Source organism: Argiope bruennichi, chromosome 10, assembly GCF_947563725.1.
Source record: "Argiope bruennichi chromosome 10, qqArgBrue1.1, whole genome shotgun sequence".
NCBI classification, from domain to species: domain Eukaryota; kingdom Metazoa; phylum Arthropoda; class Arachnida; order Araneae; family Araneidae; genus Argiope; species Argiope bruennichi.
Window position 1 is genome coordinate 71738717 of NC_079160.1, and position 22691 is coordinate 71761407.

Genomic DNA, 22691 nt, shown 5'->3' on the forward strand with positions numbered 1-22691 from the left:
ACTGAACGTACAGATATAAAATAGGTAGAAGAATATAATAGCTGTGGCCAGCAAATTTTCCACTAAAAAAACACGACTAAAAATTAAAAATGTGTTATGATAATATGTTAACTGCATTATTATTATTTAAGTATACAGCTGACAAGGCATTTGTGTCTAGGCATATAAAATAACATTATTTTTTCAATAATTACTTAACTCGATTTCTAAATTAGAAATTTTAAAAAAAAGAGTGCAATTTATTCATATTTTATTTCTAAAAAGAGGATAAGAATATGGAATAGTAAAAGCTATATAATGTTAATGATGAAGCATTAATAAAAATATAATTGCTGCAAAACTGGTTCGTAAACTTCGTTTAAAATTGCATTATATTCAGAAAGATCATTAGAAATTATTCGTTAATCTATACTAATAATAAAGATGAATGCGTGTTGTGTATTGGCTCTCTACAATCCAGACCCTTTTATCTATAGCTTCAAAATTTGGCACATGTACACCTTGGAGGTCGGGAATGTGCATTTCGGAGCGATTTTTTTTTTAAATTTTAATTATTTAAAAATTAAGCGAGATTTTAGCGTTTTTCCATGATAACTTTAAATATACATTTAACTAACTTTTAATATACAGCACAAATATAACTTTTACATCATCTTAAGAAGTCCCGATACCCCCCCCCTCCTTTTTTTTTTACAATTTCCAAAGGGTCTGCTTTTTTTGTGGTAATAAATGTAAACTGTTCAGAAATTTAAATTTTCACAATATCTTTCTTGTTCAGAAATTCAAAATTTTCTTTAAAAAATTGACCCTTTTTTCTTAAATACTTCTTATTCAATTCTCAATATTTTCTGACTAATTTATTTTGAAGAATCATTTTAATGAACATATAAAATTAGGCATCCTACTTTGAATATCTAAATTAGTTTGGTAGGAAAAAAAAAATGTTTACCTCAAAATTTTGATTTTTTTTTTTTTTTTTTTTTGAAAATATCACACTTTTTCATCTTTTAAATTTCACTTTACTTTAAAAAAAATTTCTAATCAATATTTTTTTACAACTAATTGTATTAAGTTTATATTTTCGAGTTCTCAGAAAAAATTTCAAGTAGTTTGAATAAATGTGTTTGACTTTAACATTTTAAAGTTGACATAATTTCAGAAAAAGCAAATTGAGAAAAACAGGCTTAAAGTTTCAACACAATAATATTACAACTAAATCAGCTTATATCAAATCAGTTATTTTTATCAACAATAATAAAACATTTTTAAGCAAGAAAATAATGATTTCATAAGATTTTATTGTTTATTGTTTCCATGTATAATAATTTCTTCAGTTTATCTTAGCTGTAATTAGAAAAGAAAAAAAAAATTGAAAAATAATATTTATTTATTTATTTTAATGCTTTATATTTAGGAAATTATTCTTAGCTTCTTTCTTTCAAATGTTTATTAATGCTTGCTAATAATTGTACACCATTTAAATGAAATAAAAATTTAAAAAAAAAGACATTTGAAACAGGCCAGTTTTTTAGGAAAACGAATTGAATAGGTTTAAACACATCCAAACAAACTTTTACAATCACCATTTTTTTTAAGTAAAATTAAATTATATTTTAAAAAAGAGTTGTAAATGTGGCCTTGATAAATTAAAATGTTTTAATTATATACATAAAGTCATTAATTTCGGTGTCACTAATGAATTTGATAGTCAAATAACGAAACCATTTCTAAAAAACTTTTTTTTTTTTAGAAATTTTATTTATACCTTTTACCATTCAATTAATAAAACAATGGGCCTCCAAGTTTACTTGCGGTATTTTCAAATTTATCAGAATTATAAAATTGAAATAAATTATGTTGCAGTTTTAAAAAATCAGTTGTTTTTTTTCCCCAAAAAATGGGTTATACTTGATAGGCAGGTATTAAAATAGAAACGGCAGTAATTTTATCAATTTATATTAAAAAAATTAAGTTTTTAAAAAGTGCTTTATTTTGCTCCAAAGTAAAAAAATTTAGTAGCTTACCAGTAAAAATATAAAAGTATAAAAGGGCGTGGCTCTTTATATAATGTATGTCAAAATGACTTCATATAACATAAAATATTTGTCCGATACTCTCGAAATTTCAGACACATGTCCAGAAATAATTTTAAATACAAAAATCGGCATTTTCATCGATTTCAGAATTTTTTTATTTAAAATTTTAAGAAATATCTTTTCAACCATACCAGTTTAACTGTCGTTCAAATATTTTCTGAATTTTCGCACTTTCGTTGCTTAATTTTTAAAAATTATTATATTGTTACCCCGAAGTTTAAATCGTTTCCTTGTTTCAGCAACTATTTGATCCAGTGTTGTTGTTTTTTCCATTATTGAAAGTTAATTAAGTATTTTGAATACTCTGTAATTTACGAGACAGATAAAGTAATAAAGTTGCAATATCTCAAAATTTAGAAAATAGACGAACAGCATATTTACGTTTTTAATAAGTTAATGGGGCTGATCTCCACTAGAAAGGTAAGTGTATATAATAAATATAATAAACTGAGAACATGTAAAGAGGCTGTTAAATAACAAGGCTTTAATGTCTGATGATTTGAGGAAATCATAGACATGAAGTAATATGTACACCATTTAAATAAAATTAAATATTATCAACATACCCAGCTAGTCATCAAAACACAATACTTTTAAATAATTTATTGCTATCTTATAAAACCGCTTAATTTTAGACCATACAATTCAACCATCTTAAGGATATGCCTTAAGTCGAAGGCATATCCTTAAGATGGTTCGAAGGTGTGCGTTTAAAAGTGAGCGTTTTTATAAGATAGCAATGTTAAATTTTCATAACTCACTCAGTTTTAGTCCCAATAAAGCTGATTGATCTAAAATTATGAAAATGTTGATTGCTCTAAAATCGTAATATTCAAAACTTCGTAATTCGATCAGATTGAATTGCAGTAGTGATACTAATATATATATATATATATATAGTATCACTTAACAGTTGGGAGTATCATGAATATTTCGCAATGAATTTGTTGCTATTGGCGATAGGCGAGGATCGAACTCGCAACCTTTGGGTTCGTAGCCGAGTAACAAGACCACTAGACAAAAGAAATTTCTCATGTCTCGTAGCTGTTATCTGGTTTATAAAGCGTCACCACATTACTCCCCCTTCAGTGCGTCGGAGGTGAGACGAACGATTTTTTGTCCTGTTTTTTGCTGTTATTAGTGATGATATATTGGCTGTAGCGTCTTATCCATTTTTTTTTTTTTTTGGCTGATTATTTATCAGCTGCATTTTTTTTCTTCTCTTATTGGCCGATTATTTATCAGCTTCATTTTATTTATTGGCCGATTGTTTATCAGCTTCTTTTTTTTTTTTTATTGGCTGATTATTTATCAGCTTTGATTTTATTTATTTCTGGTAGAGGGCGCTACAACAGTTGTATGAAGTTTTTTTTTTTTTTTTTTTTTTTTTTGCGTATCACGTCATCGGGTCACCAATGTTGCTATTGGCGAGGATCGAACTCGCAACCTTTCGGTTCGTAGCCGAGTAACAAGACCACTAGACAAAAGAAATTTCTCATGCCTCGTAGCTGTTATCTGGCTTATAAAGCGTCACCACAAATTCTTCAAATCAAAAGATAGTGTGAAATTTAGATATCATAATTTTTTAAGTACATTTATTGAGTGAAACAAAATAAAATATTATGCATTACGTTATTTAAAACCTTTTGAAATTAAAACTAAAAACTGAATTTTATGACGAATTCAGAAGAATTTTCATTGAATACTTATTTGAGATATAATGATTAATTTTCTTAAATTATGAAAATTATTCTACAATGCACATAAGACTTCAATGTCTAACGATTCTATTTTCTGTTCTCGTATTTTAAAAAAATGTATTTGTATTAATTGAAATTTAATCATTTCCACTTTAAAGTTCAGTTTTTGAGGAAGCTAAAAGAAATTAAAGAAACACATGGTACAATGAATAGAAGTCTTCTATGATAGTACAAGTTATATGACTATACAAATTTGAAACTTAAAAATGTTTCACTGAAACTTTTGGCGAGCATTAATCTTGGCTAACCAAACTGTCGCCAAAGGCGCCTAGTACCAAATAAAATCATATTTGAATTTCAGTAAAAAAAAAAAAAAATGCTGAGAATAGTGAAATTCAATAATCGATTCAATACTTTACTCGTGAATTGGTACTGCATAAGCACAGAGTCTGGTCTCATTATACACATTAATATCCGGAATTGGTTTTAAAAATTAAAAAAAAAAAAAACATTTTTTTTTTTAATACAGCAAAGCGATATTTTAAAAGTTGTCAATCTCGTAGACAATATACTCACCATCAAGTAAAACAATTATGAAATAGGTAGACTTTTAGAGAAATAATAGAGCTGCAAAAAACGATTGTTTTAATTTCGGAACATTTTTATTTCCTACTTCCATTTATTATATCTTTAATGGAATATTATAAAGAAACAAAATGCAGTCAGATTTGGCGCATTTTGATCACCTATCGTCCTCACTTATCGAAATAGTCTTGTCTTTTATCATACAATACTTAATCACATTCTCCAATTCATCAAAGAAGGTTATAAAGTAGTCGCTAAAAAATTAATTACTTCCCTAAATCAAATGAAAAAATATTCCGGTGAAAGAAAGCTGAATTTACTTAAATACTAACCAATGGAATATTATTGCTTTTGAAAGAATTCCAAAAGTCTAAACAGTAAATTTGGATGAATAATGTTGTCATATTGAACATAAATTCATGCTCAAAAATGGTGAATTACTAGGATGTGCTTTTCTTGATTATTTTGTACATCAGTACTTCATCAAAAAATTTTATAACTTAGGTGAACGTGGTATATACAGCGCATTCTACCTATGGAGCAAACTAAATTAAGACAAATATTAGAATGTTCATTTAATACTTTAAAATAATAACATAATATTTTAAACTTTAATACTTACTTCAGTTATAGCTTTAAAATTAGTAGGAGAGAGAAAATGTTTAATCCTTAGACTGCCAACAGGATATATATGTCCTGTGAAATAGATCATAAACAACGATGGGATTTTACCAATTTAACCAATACAACACACTCCCGATATGATTCACCGGGACCGCGTATCAGCCTAGTTTTCTTTCATCGTAATTAAATGAGGGAGGCAAGGAGTCTATTAAGTTATCTTTTAGACTTTTTCGAAACCTTAGAATTATAAATTTTAACTCTTATTTTAGGGTTACTTTTCATATTGGTGAAATCACTTATTAGTGAAAAATAAAATCAGTTTGAGACAATTTTCTTAAGAATTAGGCCTATGATTTACATTAATGTTTTATATTTTCTGCACTTAATTTGGGCATTACAGAATTTATGTTAAAACGTGAGCAGTTTATATCCTTTAACTTACTTTTTCGTTAATAAATTCTTGCAATGTGTAGTGCAGTATATAAACATATATAAATTACCAGTAAAGAGCCTTCTATTTTAACTCAACAACTACTTCTATGATTCCCCGGGATGCGGCTGCGTTCACATTGAGACAAATGGAAGATTTAGTACTCAATAAGAAGTGTGAAAATGCGTATTAAAACGAGTTTTTGATAAAAATTTTGCCTTCTGTATTGGTGGACAAAGAAATGAATTCATAGAACTCCAGCCTATCCGGGTTTTTTATTATCAGTTAGTCCTTCCGTCACAATAATACTGGATACTTGGGAGTGTATTGTAATAACACAATGAATAATGTCCACTAGTTCAGAGCTTAGTAAAATGTATGGAAAAAAGTAATATAATTTTAGATATAGTCTATAGTTCCATAAAATGAAATGGACTGCAGTTATTTAAACAGTTTATTAAGAAACTCAACAAAGATATCACATTATAATTTGATTAATACTAATTATATTATTGAAGAATTATAAAATTGTAAAATTAGATCATACCCTTGCTTAATAGGAGGTAAATCTGAACAATAATAAATAAGAGAATTTCATCTCCTACTTAGCAAAGGAGCATCTATCTCTATTGGTCCAGCTCGCATGAGAACCCAGTCTGAACGGAGGGAGGGATTTCCTCTTTCACCACCACACGGTGAAAGAGGAAATCACGTTGCAAGGGAGCTTAAGCAAATACCATGTGCCAAATTCCACTTTCCAGATTGTACTTTACCAAATGATATTAATTTATAGGCATTCTATGTAAACAATTCTAAATATATATATATATATATTTCCTTTCTCTTACCAGTGGCATATATACAGCAACTTTAAATTCCTCCTTATTTAATATGATTATAATAATTCATGACTAACTTCAACAAAGCCTATCTAATATATTTTTGCTGGAAAAAGGTTTTAAAAAAGTAGTCTAAAATTTGAAATCTTAAGTGAAATATGTGAATAATCCAAACCTACTTAATTTGTTATTTCTAACTGGACATGTTGTATTGAAGATTTGTTAATATTTATAAAAAAACACTTCACAAAATATATATAAAAAACCATTTTAATCATCCACAAACAGTACATATTTTCAGCACAAACATTAAATTTGATTTTTAATAAAACAGCAATGCATCCCACACAGAAGTTTCATTTTTCTTAAATGTATATAATGGCAATGTACATTGAATAAACAATATGTGGGAAGAGGGAGTCTTGCTAACAAAGATACACATTTAAGTTATAGAAAAATATAATTTACATATTTTATTTAATAATAATCCAGAATAATGTAAGATAATTGACATCCGAAAAGAAGAAAGCATCAGAATAAAAGTAAAAGATTTAAGCAAAGATTTCAATTAAAATAAGAACATTTTATCAAAGTATTCAATATGATTACAAAGGATAAGTTTGGACAACTGAAAAATAAAACAATATCTTTAACATTATTTAATATATATATAATATGCAATTTTTAATGCCAAATGAAAACACAAGACATTCTTTTTTAAATGTTCAAGAAGTTGATTAACTTTTAAATAATAAATTTTAAGCTATTTTTCTGAATTTCTAACACTGAAAAAGATAAGAAAAATTATATATTTATTTCAAATGAATAATATAGACATGTTAATTACTGATACTCAAAAATAATCTTTTAAATTCCACAGAAGGGAGTATTTTTCCCTAGTCATAAAATAAACATAATTAACAAAGTAGACAAATATTTGCACAATGTGCTATAAAAAGAAATAGATTATAAATAATTAAAAACTTACAGGACTATTCAAGGAAGTTCATCAAAAACATCAAATGCTATTCTTATGTGTCTAATTTTCAATCAAGATATACTTTTATGTAATAACAAACTAAAACTTTTAGACAAATATTAAGGAGAACATCAGTTTTCTGAAGCATTATTTATTTCTGTACCGATAAAATAAAACAAAACCTAAAAGTAAAATCTAAGATATGAAATAAATTTTTAAATGAAAAAATATTCAACAACATTAATGCAAATATATAAGAATGATAATATGTAATGCAAATGTAGTTGCTGAAATAATGATAGGGTACATACAAGATCCATAATAAAAGAATGATTTTTTTTAAAAACACATTATTTCTCAAAAATGATATCTTTAATGTTTACACAAATTCAATATAAGTACTTCAACAGCAAGCTCATACAACTAAGTGGTCATTAATTCATAGTGAATTTTGAAGCCATTCTATTGAATCAGGAAAAATGCAAGATAAAATGAGAACTCAAGATAGGATTCCCATTCAAATATAGTGCAACTACCTGAAATTAACGAATATGAAATTTCTTTAATTTCACATAAGCTGTGTACATCAACATGGATTATACAAAGACTTTAGCTATATATACACATTTGCCAAAGTATAAAGAATTCAAATAACAGTAATTATGATGTAAAAACATCTTTGTGTCTCTATATATAAGCGTTGTGGTGAAAAATAGTTACTTCATTTGCACAAGATAAGAACATATTTTCCGTTCTCATATAAACAAAAATATAAGCAATATACAAAGTATTTTACTATAAAATACATAATTAAACATCATTTGTTTTATTTTGTATAAAAGATAGTGGCAATTCACAGCCAGTGTAGCAACCATTGACAACACAATAACGTACAAATGAATGCCAGAAAAGATCTTTTGACAAAATATGGGGATTACCAACAACAATTAAAAGTTCCTGTGACCGTGTAATAGCTACATTCAATCTTTTAGGATTGCTCATAAATCCTAAATTATAGAGTAAATCAGAACTGACATACTGATCAGAAGATCGAACAGTTGAGATAATTATGGCTCGCCTTTCCTGGCCCTGAAATTCTTCCACAGATCCAATTTTGCAAAATTCTAAATTTAAAGCTGTCAAAAGCATTCTAATTTTTTCCACCTGTTTCTTATATGGAGCAATAATACCCACATCATTAGGCGATAAGCCAAAATTATAAAGTTTCTGCAAGTACTTTGCCACTTGGACAACCTCAGCTGGGTTAAACCACGATGGGCTATTTTGTTCTCGAAGTTCTTCACCTTTAACACCATGAAAAATCACAGGAAAACCCTTGTTTGGAAGCTCGTCCCAGCTCACTAGTTCATGATCAATATCCATAGGAAAACGGCACACTACTCGAGAGTAGTAAAACATATCAGAGGGAAAACGCAGGATGTCTGGATGAGATCGGTAGCTTTCTTCTAGCATTGTCACAAGTAATGGATTATAACCTCCATATTCTTTATATTCCCTCTCATTCCTGGCATACAAGGCAGTGTTCATTAGCCTTTCTAGGTAAGATACCTGTAACCCATATGTTAAAGCATGGGATGATCGAAGCACAGGACCTAACTGTTTTGGATCACCAGCCATGATCACTTGACCTTCTGTCTGGGAATCAATAAATCCGACAGCTATGTCACTTTCAGGCTCCATTAACTGACCAGCTTCATCAATGAAAACGTGAGTGAAAAAATCATGGCATAAATCAATTGTATATAATGAGCCAGCGGTGGAACAAGTACTGATTACAATACGATACTGTGTAAGATGATCCATTGAATCTTTATCCTGACAATAAGGTCTAATAAATTCAGGTATCGAGTCTACAGATCTTTGGTAACTATTCAGTCTAACCATTTCAGAAATATCGATCAAATCACTTTCAATTATTCTTTGTGCCACAAGATCGGCAGCACTATTAGAAGGTGTGCAAATAATAATTCGGGACTCCGGGATATTTTCATATACTTGAAGAACAGCTTCTACAAGGGTTACAGTTTTGCCTGTCCCAGGGGGACCAAAAATAATATATGGAAGTGGCCTACATCTACACTCAAGAATTCGCATAACAGCTTCTTTCTGTTTCCAATTTAGCTTATTATTTTTCCACTGTAAGACTGCAACATCTGAAGGCTTAGCTTGATATTTTTGGCGTTTATTATTATTCATTCGCTTTTGAATAGGAAGTAGTCCCAAATCAACTAAAGGTTCTTCAAGTATTAGTTTAGAAGGAAAAATAGCATATTCGTGATTCTCAGATACATGATGAACACACTGATGTAATCTTCTGAAATTGGTTCGATTCAGTTCAAATCGCACATCATACGACTCTCCATCATAACTCGTATGGAAAGAGTCGCTAAATTTTAAAAGAACTGCATTTTGATGTACTTCGTGAATACAACCTTCAAATGCAAAACTGGATTTCTGATAAGGAGGTACAAGGATTGCTTTGTCACCTATAATTAAAGAAGGACGTCCTTCAGCTAATCCTTCCACTTCAAGACTTAAAAATTCTCCTTTCCTTTGCAATATAGCTTCAGAAAGATCGAATTTCTTCATATCATAACGAACTTGGATTTCTTCCAAATGAAGAAGTGTCGAAAACTTTGAGACATAGTTATGCATTGTCAATTCTTTGTATAAGCTCGGAACTACTAAAGTCAGGTCTTGCCTGTTTTGAACAGCTTTTAGAAGAGGTTTTGGAATTAGAGAAGGAGGAAGTTTATTTGAGAACTGCGAAACAGGCTTATATGGTCTTCTACCTGGAATTATGAGTAAATTTTCACAGTCTAGTTGATTTTGACGTTTCTTATTTGCAAGAGAGAAAGGAGCAGAAGGATTTAAAATGTGCTGCAAAGGATCAACGACAGTTACAGTCACATTGCGTTTAATAATACAATCTGTAAACTCAAATAGCAGAAAATCTTCATGCTGTCCAATGGCTTCAGTTCTACAATGAATCGTGATATCGACACTACTACTATCTGGTATACACTGAGCAGTTTCTAAACCTTTCCCTATATAAAACACACCTTTTTTATTTTGAAAATAGCAACTTTGAAGAACTAAATTTGAAGAAGTATTATTCTGCACAGTAATTTGTAAATCATTTTCCTTCCCTAAAGAAATATTATTGAAATTTAATGGTTCAGTAATATAAATTCCATCTTTATTCGAAATATATGGTTTACGTACATCATCAGTATCATCATTGCTAGTGCACAAAGAAAACGCTCTCCACTTGAACAAACCTTGCTCACTTGAAGCGATCATAGCCGAGACCTTTTGCCCGACATATAAATTCACTTTCTGGCGGCAAGAATTTCGGAAAAACATAATTTCATCATTTATGACTCCACAATCATTTTCACATGCAGTTATATCTCCCTCAATGCATTTTATTTCTTTTGGTTTCCAAGACACAACCTTCTTACCACCTTCATTATAAAGGACAGTAACTGAGAGAATGTCACCAGTTACAGGAACAAAGTTGATTTCACCATCTTCAACAAAAAACTCAACGCCATCTTTTAACCTCCCATATCGGCCATTGCATACTGATACAATCTGCTCAATTGTTTCAGTCCGATCCATAACTGGATTTTTAAATTCAGCACTCAACGAATTTAAATCTTTGTTAGCCATTAAAGAATTTTTGTCAGGAGTTTTCAAAGTTATACAGTTAGAGACTTTTTCACTCGATCTTTTTTTATTGTCTATTGTGCCTCTGTTAACTAATTCGACACGTGAAGCAGTCCAACAATGATAGACCTCTTTTCGACGTGCATCAAATAACACAGAATCACCAGCAGAAAGTTCTTGGCCAGCATAAATTGCACTAAATGGAAAGAAAATATCACTGTCAATGACACCGTATTCTTCAAAGCTGTTGATGCTGGTAATTTTTCCAGAGCAGTTTTTCTTTGCCAATTTGATGACTTGTGCGCTATTCTTTTCTGAAGAATTGACTTTCTCCTTCACTCTGTGGCCAGTCAAGCCATTCCAATCCAAGGTGAGAGATGCAAACTTGGTAAGTAAGGTAAACATTGTTTCAAATCAAAAATCGCAAAAATTACCTGAAAAAGAGTAAGACTTAATGAGTTTTGATGTAAAACAAGTCATAAATTAGATCTCATTTTAGAGAAAGTTTTTGCATCTATTTGGCAAACTTCCTCAATGTGCAAAGGCCATAATTCTGGAATATACACTTGAAATCCCCACTTGCATCCGCAATACTTCAATGCATACTTTGCAGGGAACAACACTTTCATAAAAAATATGGGTAGAAACAAAATGGAGGACAAAGATGATGAAAAACAGATGTACACAAAACAAATACAAGAAAGTCACAATATATATAAGTAAGCATTTATCATCCAACAATACTTTACTTTGGACTTCATAGCTGAATCCAAATGCATAGCCGAGTTTTAAGACAGATCTTTAAAAAGCTCTTTGAACACAAGAACCAGCAAAACCCTTAAAAAATAAGTCAGAGAAATTGGTACGGGTTTAAAGACATATGCAGATAATAAACAATAAATGTCACTATAAAAAAATCTGATCTGATAGTTAATTAGATAAAAAAAATTTAGTTTATTAGCTTCATTATTTTTTTACTTAATTTAAAATTTTAATAAATTTGCCATTTTTCTCTTTCCATTATATATTTGTCAAATAATATAAGTTTGAATATATCTTTATATTCATTTTAATGGATCACTTTTGCTTAATCAGAAAAAAAAATGTTGAAAAATTGATTCTTCAGTAATAAATCCAACTTTATATTCATTTTATAAACATAAAACTTAAAAAAAATATATGAATTCATGAAATGTTCAAACATATTATGTAATTTTCTAAACATATTATAAAGTTATAAATCGATGAAAAAAAAAGATAATTTCAAACTATTGCAAGATTTTTGTTTAATAAAGATAAACTATTTACCACAATATATTCCTATTAAATAAAATTCATCATTTGGCATGTAGTAATATAGATATTTGTGGCTTCAATGTGTAAATATTAAATTATTTGAAAATTCAAACAGATTTTAAACGATATTTAGTTAGAATGAATCGTATAAATTATATTTCTGTGTTTATAGAACATTAATATTCTTAATCACTGAAGATATTAATAAAAATGCTTATGACAATAGTATTCTTTTTAAAGTTTATGTAAACTAATTATTAAAATATTTGGAATTAAACTGACAGTGATCTCTCAAAATTAAAAATCATGTAATTGAAAGTTAAAAATAAACCATTTAAAAAGGGGGGGGGAACTCTCAAAATTTTCAAAAAGGATTCAAAAGAAGGAAAATTTGAAACAATTTCAAAAATAGTACGCTTATCTGTCAGGATATTAGTATTCTTCATAATATTTAGAATGACATAATGAAAAGAGAAAAATCGGCAAATTAAAATTTTTCTAAGAAATGTTTCTTGATTCTTTTTTTATATTCTTTATTACCCATCTTTTAAATGTATTTTAAAATACAGTGGCCATAAAACACTAACATTATTTTAGGACAATTATTTAACAGTCTCCCCTTTATTATTCCCCAGAAAAGTTATAAAGAAAGATGTTTATACAGACTTCGCTTTTAATACTAACTTATGAGACCACAAGATGCTTAAATCTCCATAAAATAAAGAGCAGTTTGAAAAAAATAGGCACATCCACTGTTTCCAATCCCTATTCTGAAAAAAATGTCAGATTATAAAATATATATATATCCCAGGTCAAAAAAGGAACATGTGAATATGGAAAGCATCAGAAGCCTAAAATCAACTTAGTGAAACGAAACTTTGCAGACTACACGCATGCAAAATATTATTTTTATAATAATTTTCCACTTGATGCAGCTGAGGAACTGAATGCTTTTCAAAGAAAATAATACAATGAAATTAACAATGTAGAAAAATTTTAAAGCATAAAAATTTGTTATATGCCATTTTTGTGATTTTCATTATTATTATTATTAAACCCTGAGAATCATTTCACATTTCATCATTTTTCAGTGCTAATTCAAATTTAAATTTTGAAAATGAATTAATCCTATATTTTTAAAAATTAAAAACAATTTTAATATGCATTAATTAAAAACTGTAAAAATAAATTCAAAATTCAAGTTCATTAAAATCATGCATGCTGCATTTCAACATAATTTCATTAGAAAAAAATATAACAAATAATATAAATCATAGCATACAAATGCAAAAATTATATCACATTCCAAGGCAAATAACATCATTTTCATATCTTCATAAATTAATCTACTTTGTAAACTTTATTGTGCTTTTTTCTCTTTCAAAGTTGTTCAGATCCTCAACTGCATTTTCATAAATTTCAGTTAATTCTCGAAAATAAATAGTAACCAATGACATCTAAAAGGATCATTTTAATTATGTATACTTTAGTAAAATGAAATTTTCAACAAAAAAATTGCTATTTTGAAAGGTATGTTAAAAAACAAATAACTAAACAGGTATTTTTTTACTAAAACAAAACAGAAAAATAAAGAAATTATTTAAATGCCTACTGATGAGATAACATAAATAATAAGGACAAAGGGAAACATAAAAAAGTTTAAAGTTCCAAAATAAAAGTGAAAAGACACTTGACAACAGTAAATTTATTATGACAATAAGATACAGAACATAAAATAGTAATAATTGAAAGAAAGAAGATTGATAATATTTTCCTTTCAGTATAGATCAGAGTTTAATCTTAAAAAGGAGTCCCTTTGAGATATATATATATATATGTAAGGATTTTTACTCTTCATTTCCCAACAAATGAAAAAATGTAGTTCATATGTATCTTTAAAAATTGAAATAAATAGTAACCCAATTTACAAATTAATTCACTTTAGTGTATTTGATTATTTTCTCAAGTATTTTCAAACTATTTCATTAAAAAAAAAAAACAATTATTAAATGAATAAAATTTTGTAAAATAGAATGGAAAAATTTATAACAGCAGCTTCACAATAAAAAAATATTCGTTGTGAAAAAAAATTATTAAACACTAAAGAAATATGTACTATTACTTAAATGCTTTAATTTACAAATTTTATTTTTACAAATGATATACAGTTGAACTTATTTTAAATCTGTTTGCAATTAATGAATACAGGAAACAGGAATAAACCTAACTAGAACAGATGAACAAGGCTTAATGAAAATATAGATATGCAGATATCTTGAAATTGTATAAGAGACCTATACTAATGAGGAAGGAAGTATAATGATAAATTTTCATTCTATAGCAACAGAACTAAAACAAAATCATGTACTTTTCAATAAAAATATATTTCATATACCTATAAGGCATTTCTGTATTAATGATATTATCATTTCTTTAAAAAGGAATTTTAATGACTTTTAATAAAAATAATTCAATTAATAACTTTGTTTTAGAAAAATTAAAATGGTGGAATCAAACACAGTTGATTTTCAGTTACAAATAGGCAATTAATAATTAGAAAATTAACAATATTAGCAACCATATAATATCCTATGCAAATTAAAGGTTAAAATGGGACTATAACATGTATAATAGTTCATTCCAATAAATTTGTTTCTAAATTCCCAAAAACTTTCAACAAAAATAATGAATTCTGATAGACTAAAACAAAATTAGTTTATATTTAAAATAAAAAGCAATTAATTTATGCAACTTCAGAGAAAGAAAAAAAATACTATGAAACAGCAAAAATTTTCTTAAAGTAAAATGTAAATAGTGGGATGACTGAATATGTACCAAAAGAAAAAAAAAATTCACTAACACACATGATAAATCTCAAACACCAAAAATGTATAGATTTTATATCACTATAATGGTTAATCATTGCCAAATCATGTAAAGAAAAAAAGTTTGAATAAAATATGTATTATCAATTTTTTTATTTTGATAAAAATAAAGAAATACAGATTATTTAGAGAGAGATTTATGAATAAATCAGCTTTCAAGTTTGATGATATTTCAACACTTCAATTATAAACTCACATAACTTGTAGAAAATTTTAAAAACTGTAAAGTTAACCAATATTGGAAGTGAACCAAAACTTCATTCTTACTATTTTACTTAGATAATTTGTTGGCAAAACAAATAACCAATTCAATGAAAACCTAAACAAATATGTTGAATTTCAATGAAACAATACTTTAAATTGCAATTACAATTTAAAAATAAAAGAATTCATCAAGAGATGTTAAGCTATCACAAAATAGATAAACAAAACATGAAATGCACACACAGAAAAAAGTATCAATTAAACAATTTAATTGATAATAGACGCATAATAAAAAAAAATCAACAACTTCTAACTGCAATTATGGGAAAAAAACAAATTAACATGCAAACAAGACACGAACATAAAACAATGAATGAATAAAATATCCTGACTTGTGTGCTCCTCTTGTAAAGAAGTCAGAATGGTTTTTCTGGCACTTTCCCATGCAATTCTCATTCTACAAACCTGTGTTGCTAGTTGATGAAAATGTAAAAACAAAACAAATAACATTATTAAAGTAGAAAACAAGTGAAACAGAATACAATACCTTGAATTATTTAATTTTACTTTTGATATTTTTACTTCGAGTCACTGGGCCAGCAAAACTCCGGCATCATTAAGAATGACATTGGCAGTTTGATATTCTTCTGATTCACACAAATGAGTTTCTGATTCCTGCAACGAAATTTCAATAAATCAATCTTTAAGCTTACACATTTTATAGTAATGATTTCCTTTATTATTATTTTTATTATTAATGCTTTAACTTTTAGGTACTTTTAATAAATTTTGTAAGAATATTCCTCACAAATACTATTTTAATATTTCTAGGATTTAATTATCAGTAAATTTTGTGTAAGAGCATTTAAATGTAAATGAGAATAACAACAAAAAACAATATTTGAAAAATTATACCTATTTATCCATCTAAATTTATGTAAAAAATATTACCTATGAATATATATATTAAATTTCAAGGTACAATAATAACAAACAAAAAAGCAGAAATTTCAGAAATAATTTAAAATAATAGATTAACTTAACTGAACTTCAATTCCTTACATGTAATGCCATTTAATAATGCATTAGAGAAAAACTACTTTTAAGATTCTATGATATTTATAGTAATAAATTAAAAATTAAAGAAAAAATATAAAAAATTAATTAAAACATTTTTAAATGCTCAATTTTTTAACACATATGGTAAAAAGAAATTTTGAAAAATTATTTTTTATTTAATTTATACCTAGCAGAATTTGTTAAAGAGGTAATCAATTAAAGAACAAATTAGTTACCAAACATTTCATAGAATAAAACACAAAAAGCTATGCCAAACATAGGAATTATAAAATTGCATCAAAATGTTTGACATGAAGTGAGGATGCCAAAAAAATAAAAAAAAAATAAAAAGATTTTGTATAGAGATTCTACCTACTGCACACATAACTTTTTTATGCATAGAAAGTAAGCATGACATTGCTTTGTAACAAAATATATAAACATCATTAGAAATGAAGAAATTTTTATTTTTTGAGTACTTTAGCAAATTGCTATAAAAATCATCAGCAGAGAAAATGTTGCTTTTGTATGGTTTTTTTTCAAAGCCCATTTAAAATATATGAAATAGCACTTATACATGGCAACAAAAATATCACTAGAAAATACTCTGATACACTACCATTCCAATCAAAATCCTGTTGTTCACATAGTAAAGGTTAAATTGAAAACAATTTTAAAATTAGATTTTAAAAATTTCTAATTAAACCTATTTTTTTAGTTAAAAATTAGAAATTTTTAATAACAATTTTTATAGACATTTTATTTTAACAATTTTTATAGACATCACGTAAAATTTTTTACTAGATCTTGAATTTACATTGACATAATATTAATCTTATTAAAAAGTGATCAGAATTGTTTCAGTTCTAAATTTTTTCTATTTCCATGTATAGTGCATTATGCCCAATTTAATTAGGAAAAAATTGTATAAAACTGTCATCACCCTTTAACACACTGAAAAATTCAATAGAATTTCAAAATAAACTTTCCCTTAAAATTAGCACGTTTATTATTTAAAACAGAGTACAGAAGAAAATAAAATTGAAAACTGAGTTTAAAGTTCAGTTTAAAGAATTAATAATAATCTAGAAAAAATTGTTACCATTTTGTAATTAATTACCACTTAAATACAATAAATTGAGAGTTATTCAGATATTAACACGAAGAAATCTTTGCAAAATAGAAATACATGGTGAAAAAGATATAAAACTGATTTAACATGTTTACATTTATTTTGAATAAATTTGATAAATATATCAATCGTTTCATGCATTAAATGCTTCCAAATACATAGGAGGGGGAACAAAATTATTTAAACATGTTTGTATTTATTTTGAATAATTTTGATGATATAAATAAATTATTTTATTCAAATGCTTACTGTTCAGTCGATTCTTGTCATTGATTTTGATTAAAACAAATTTCATACTGCTAAATCAGAAATTTTATTCTCCTTTGACAAAGGTTCAATCAACCCACAAGTAATTTAATTTTCGTACACAGATAATACATTTTTGAACAGAAAGACGTGGAAAATTTTAACATGGGGAAACATAAACTTACATGAGGAAACCAATGAACTGACACAAAATTGGCATGCATAATGAACAGTGGTCAAAAGGAGGGGGGGGGGAGAATTCAGGAATATATTTTAATGAAGAAAAATTATTTAAAATTAGTGAAATACCAGTAGTGCAACCTTGTGATTTTTTTAAAAACCTTTTTTAATGTTTTGCATTTTTTTTTTCCTTCATACTCTTTATCTGAATTTGACTTCATTCTAAGATATTTCAGTTTTTATTAATTTGACTTATATAATTTCTTGAATTTTCTTTGTATGTGCTTTTCAAACAATATTTATGAGTTTTATTTTACATTTAAAACTATACATATGTTTAAAAAAAAGAATATAAAGAAAACAATAAATCAGAATCACATTTTCTGAATAAATTGAAATAATGATTAGCACAGAAAAAGAAAAACTGCCAAATCTTACATTCCCAGATAATGAAACAAATAACTTTTTCTAGAACATAGCAAAGTTAAATGTTAGTTTGCATAATCTTAGATAGAGAAAGAAAAGAAGAAAAACACTGTTTGAAATCACTCAACATTTGCTTTACAAATCTATATCTTTACAATAATTATGTGAACTAAATCCCAATCCCAAACAAAGTTTCTCTCTTTAGCCAACTTTTATATCACATGAAAGCTCATTGCTAGCTAAATAAGCTCTCGGTGGTCAACTGCTCTTTACCCATCCCCTCCCCCAATTTATCAAGCATATTGAAAAATAAAGCACTGAAAGAACTCCCAGCCTTAATAAGAGCAATTTCCCCTATTTTATTCATCAATTAATTTTGCCAGTTTGCAAACACAGCTAACCAATCAAAATGCTCCAAGTTTATGCTGTAAGCATAATTTAAAATAAAACTTTCTTCCATTGTGATAAAATTTGTTACGACTAAATGAATACTATTAACATGATAGGTGAAGATCTGGTTGTTGGATGAAGCTAGTAGATTCTTTATTACAGACAATACTGACTATAGATATTTCAAACAATATTAATGCTTAAATATATCAATTGTTTTCAGAATACAAAAGATTAATTCAGATAGATTTTACTTGGAAAAATGGTATGCTTTAAAACTTTTACAGATACAAAACTGCTAAAGTAATCTATATATAAGCATAGTTTCCATACATATAGCAGTGTTTTAATCATTAAATATAAGAGATTCTTATTGTATAAACAAAAATGTGAATTTCTCTTTGGAAAGAATATTTAAAGCAAAGAAAAAGCACTAAATGATAGATTCCACTAAAAAATAATTATTCATAGCTCTTTTTTTTATATTTAATAAATTGCTTAAAAAACATGCAAGCATATTCTGCACACTACACTCATTTAATCATCAATACATTTCATGATTATTACCAACATTAAAAGGCAGTAATTCAAAAGAATACCTTACCAGTAAAGCTTTCAGTTCCATATATGCAGTTTGAAGTTCATTCATACAATGTGGCACCATACGAGCAGATTCACGGATTACTTCTTCCTACAAAAGACAAATACTTAATTTTCTAACAAAATGTAACTAAATTTTTAGCATTATATATATCTAAAAAAATTTCTTTAAATAACATTTCCTTTCTCTGCTGTTAATCCTTCATTGCCCTAATTGTTATTTGCTAGTAAAATAAATAAATATTGATAACAAAAATTTAGAAATACTTATGTTTAAAATCATATTTTATCCAGATTAAGTAATAACTTAATTTATATTAATTAATTTCATAAAGATTAAAAATTAAAATTACTCATTCACTATTTATTTGCTTTCAGATCATGCTGCCATATAACATTACTATGAAAATCATGCAGCAACAATAGAAATATAAATTAAATAGATGACAACTGGACTTCTAAAATCCTGGAAGAGCTCAGATTATTTATTTACGGGATTATAGAATAATTTAATGCAATGGGCAATAGATTCCTAGATTTTTAATCTACCTTAACTTGACCTTTTCTGTTTTTCTAGTTCAATTCAAAAGTTGATAATGTATCTTCTATATATGTATACACATATTTTAATTTCACAGATAAAAATATTTTTAAGAATTTAGATAAGCAATTATTTACAAAAAATATTTATTTACTTTAAAAGCTGATTTTTTAAACTTTAAATCTATTAGTTCAACATAATCATAGCATAAATGCTTAAAATTATATCAGAACAGAATCAACATAAGCAACAATGACATAGATATAAATGTTTTTCCTCAGTGTGTTCATAATGTGTGTGTTCTTCTATTTATTGAAGAAACATATTGCTATATCTTTTAATGAAATAAAAGAGGATAATAAAAGTAAAAGATCCAATATATTACAACACTGCTAAAATATATGTACAAATTTTTATTTTATTTTATTTATTTATCTGAGAAAAGCTATTTGGAAATTTTTGATTATGAAATAAATTTTCTAGAATTCAGCCTCTTCTTATCATAAAAATTCCAAATTAATTGTTCATATCCTAAAGAAATTAGTATAGAACCAAATAATAATAATAATTGAAATTACATAAAACTCGTAGCATTCGCAAACGCATTTATTTTTCTAAGAATTAATGAAAACACCTTCACAGTTAACAAGGCACTATATTAAGTAAGAACAATATATTAATCAGCATTTGAATAAATTACACAAAATAACCTTGATAACAACTTTTATGTCTTTTCATAATTAATATCACATTATTTCAAATCAAAAGCTCTTAAAAATTGGTTAGGAGATAGCTTTTCCCTATCCAAACATTAAAAATCAGAAAATTATTTAACATGTAAGCAACTATATGCACCTTCATATTCTGCATAATATTAATGCATAATGGATCCAAAAGATGTCAATATAATAGCTTAAATGTGCTGCATTATTTTTATTGGCATGATATCTGTAACATAACAGAGGATAAATAAAATATCTTTTTTAATCATTACTTCTGAATATGAAAATTTATGTAACTTTAGCACTAGTCTATTTTTCTGAAATATCAGCCATTTTAAGAATCAATTTAAAAAATAGTAATTTTTAAGTCATATCTGTTGATTGTCAAAAATAATATCGTAATAAAAAACAGCACATTTCAAATGACAATTTTTAGAAAGAAAAACCATATGCTTGATACATTGGAATTTATTTACTTTACACTTTAATTCTATTGTATGGTAATTATAATTGTAAATGAATAAAAGTGAAACTTTTAATAGCAAAAATCTGAGGAGATTTATCATCAAAAGAGCAATTCCAAAATCAACAAGATTTTTTTTTTGAAAAAATTAATTGATTTATTCAGAAAATAAAAATAAATATTCCTTAGATATTCGAGTAAAGCAAGACACATTTTCTTTACTAACACTTTCGGGTTTGTTTAAAAACATGATGATTAAATAACTTAATAATTGTAAAATTTGCTTACATATTTCTTTCAAAGCAACAGAAAAAATGTTAATTATTTTTTAATTAAAGAATTGATTTAATTTTAATTTACTAAATTAATAATTTTTCTATATTTCTCATATTTATTTATATAGATTTACATAATTTCTGTTTAAAAATTAAAGTTGCATACAGAAGGAAAAAAATGTCACAGTTAAGAGCAAAAAGAGAATTAAATAAATCTCACAACAAAAATAATAAAAATATATATTTTGAAAAACAAATGTATAATGCCAAGAATATCAAGTTAATGTAGTTTACCATTAAGAAAAATTCCTAATAATTTTTTTCACTTTCCCTCCCCCCCACACACACATTTCAAATTCTTTTGATATGAGAAATGACAAGATTCTTTTGAATGATTTTTTTTAATTGAAGAATTTTCCTAGTTTTGAAATAACTATAGTTTAAAAGGCATTCAATTCTCTAGTTTTATATTTTGTCTAATTGCGGGTAGCTTAGGCTAATAACACAAAAATTCTATATTCCTATTTAAAAATAATTCTTTTCACAGATTGAGTGGATTAAAATAGCACACATTATGATGGTTATAAAAAGAATCATAGATTACTTACTTGTTGCTTTAAAGTATATTCATCTTTGCCTTCATTTTCCAATTTTGATAACCTTTCTTTTTCTCTTATGACTTCTTTTTCATAATAATATACTTCTTTTGTTATTCTAAAAAAAAGGATTTAAATATAAAATTAAAATAAATCCATGGCATTACAAAAATATTTTAAATTCAAAAAGTACTTTTTTAAATACCACAACCAGATTTTACCAGGATACTGGACCACATACATCTTCTTCACAAATTCATACTTCTTTTCAATTCTCCCCTCCCTTCATAATTTGTACTTTTGTGATTTATTTGTTTAAAGTCTTATTTTCACATGATTAATTTAGAAAAACAGAATTTTTTAAAAAATGGAATTCAGTAATTACTGAATACATTAAAAATTAAAAATATTTAAATGCAGCTATATATATATATATATATTATTTCTTTTACTCACTTTTTGAAAATTCCATAAGTAAAATATTCTTGAAATTTCAAAGATAGAATTACAAACTAAAAAGTATAGTCACCCACCTAGCAACTTTTTTTAAAATTATTTCTAAGATTTAAATCTATGGAAACAAAATGTCAAATGAAAAATTTAACTAAACATATTTTGTTATTTGTTATATTTTTTTGTAACAGTAAAATATTGCCATTTAAATATGCATGTTTAAACTGCAATGTTTAATGATAGTTGACATTTATTCTTTCACAAATTCTGAAAGAAT

At 26.6% G+C, this 22691-nt stretch overlaps 2 protein-coding genes across 3 annotated transcripts in view; both read right to left on the bottom strand.

Annotated features, from left to right (window-relative positions):
• Window positions 1–6526: 6526 nt before the first annotated feature.
• Window positions 6527–11351, bottom strand: LOC129989428 (RNA helicase Mov10l1-like). Its single transcript, XM_056097968.1, has one exon. It carries the CDS (start codon window positions 11349–11351, stop codon window positions 8064–8066), a length of 3288 nt encoding a protein of 1095 aa, XP_055953943.1. The 3' UTR covers window positions 6527–8063.
• Window positions 11243–22691, bottom strand: part of LOC129989430 (tubulin-specific chaperone A-like) — a 28454-nt gene continuing 17005 nt past the window's right edge. The window contains exons 2-5 of one of the 2 annotated variants that reach the window (XM_056097971.1): window positions 21974–22079; window positions 19369–19455; window positions 15879–16006; window positions 11243–11380 (exon numbers count right to left, since the gene is read on the bottom strand). In XM_056097971.1, coding sequence (XP_055953946.1) covers window positions 15920–16006; window positions 19369–19455; window positions 21974–22079 — 280 coding nt within the window. In that variant the 3' untranslated portion in view covers window positions 11243–11380; window positions 15879–15919. Of the gene's footprint in view, window positions 11381–12303; window positions 13013–15878; window positions 16007–19368; window positions 19456–21973; window positions 22080–22691 lie in introns of those variants that run through there. The other variant, XM_056097972.1, reaches the window with a different exon arrangement.

Coding starts and splice junctions, on each gene's coding strand:
- LOC129989428 (XM_056097968.1), bottom strand. CDS start 11,351: ATGTTTACCTTACTTACCAAGTTTGCATCTCTCACCTTGGATTGGAAT.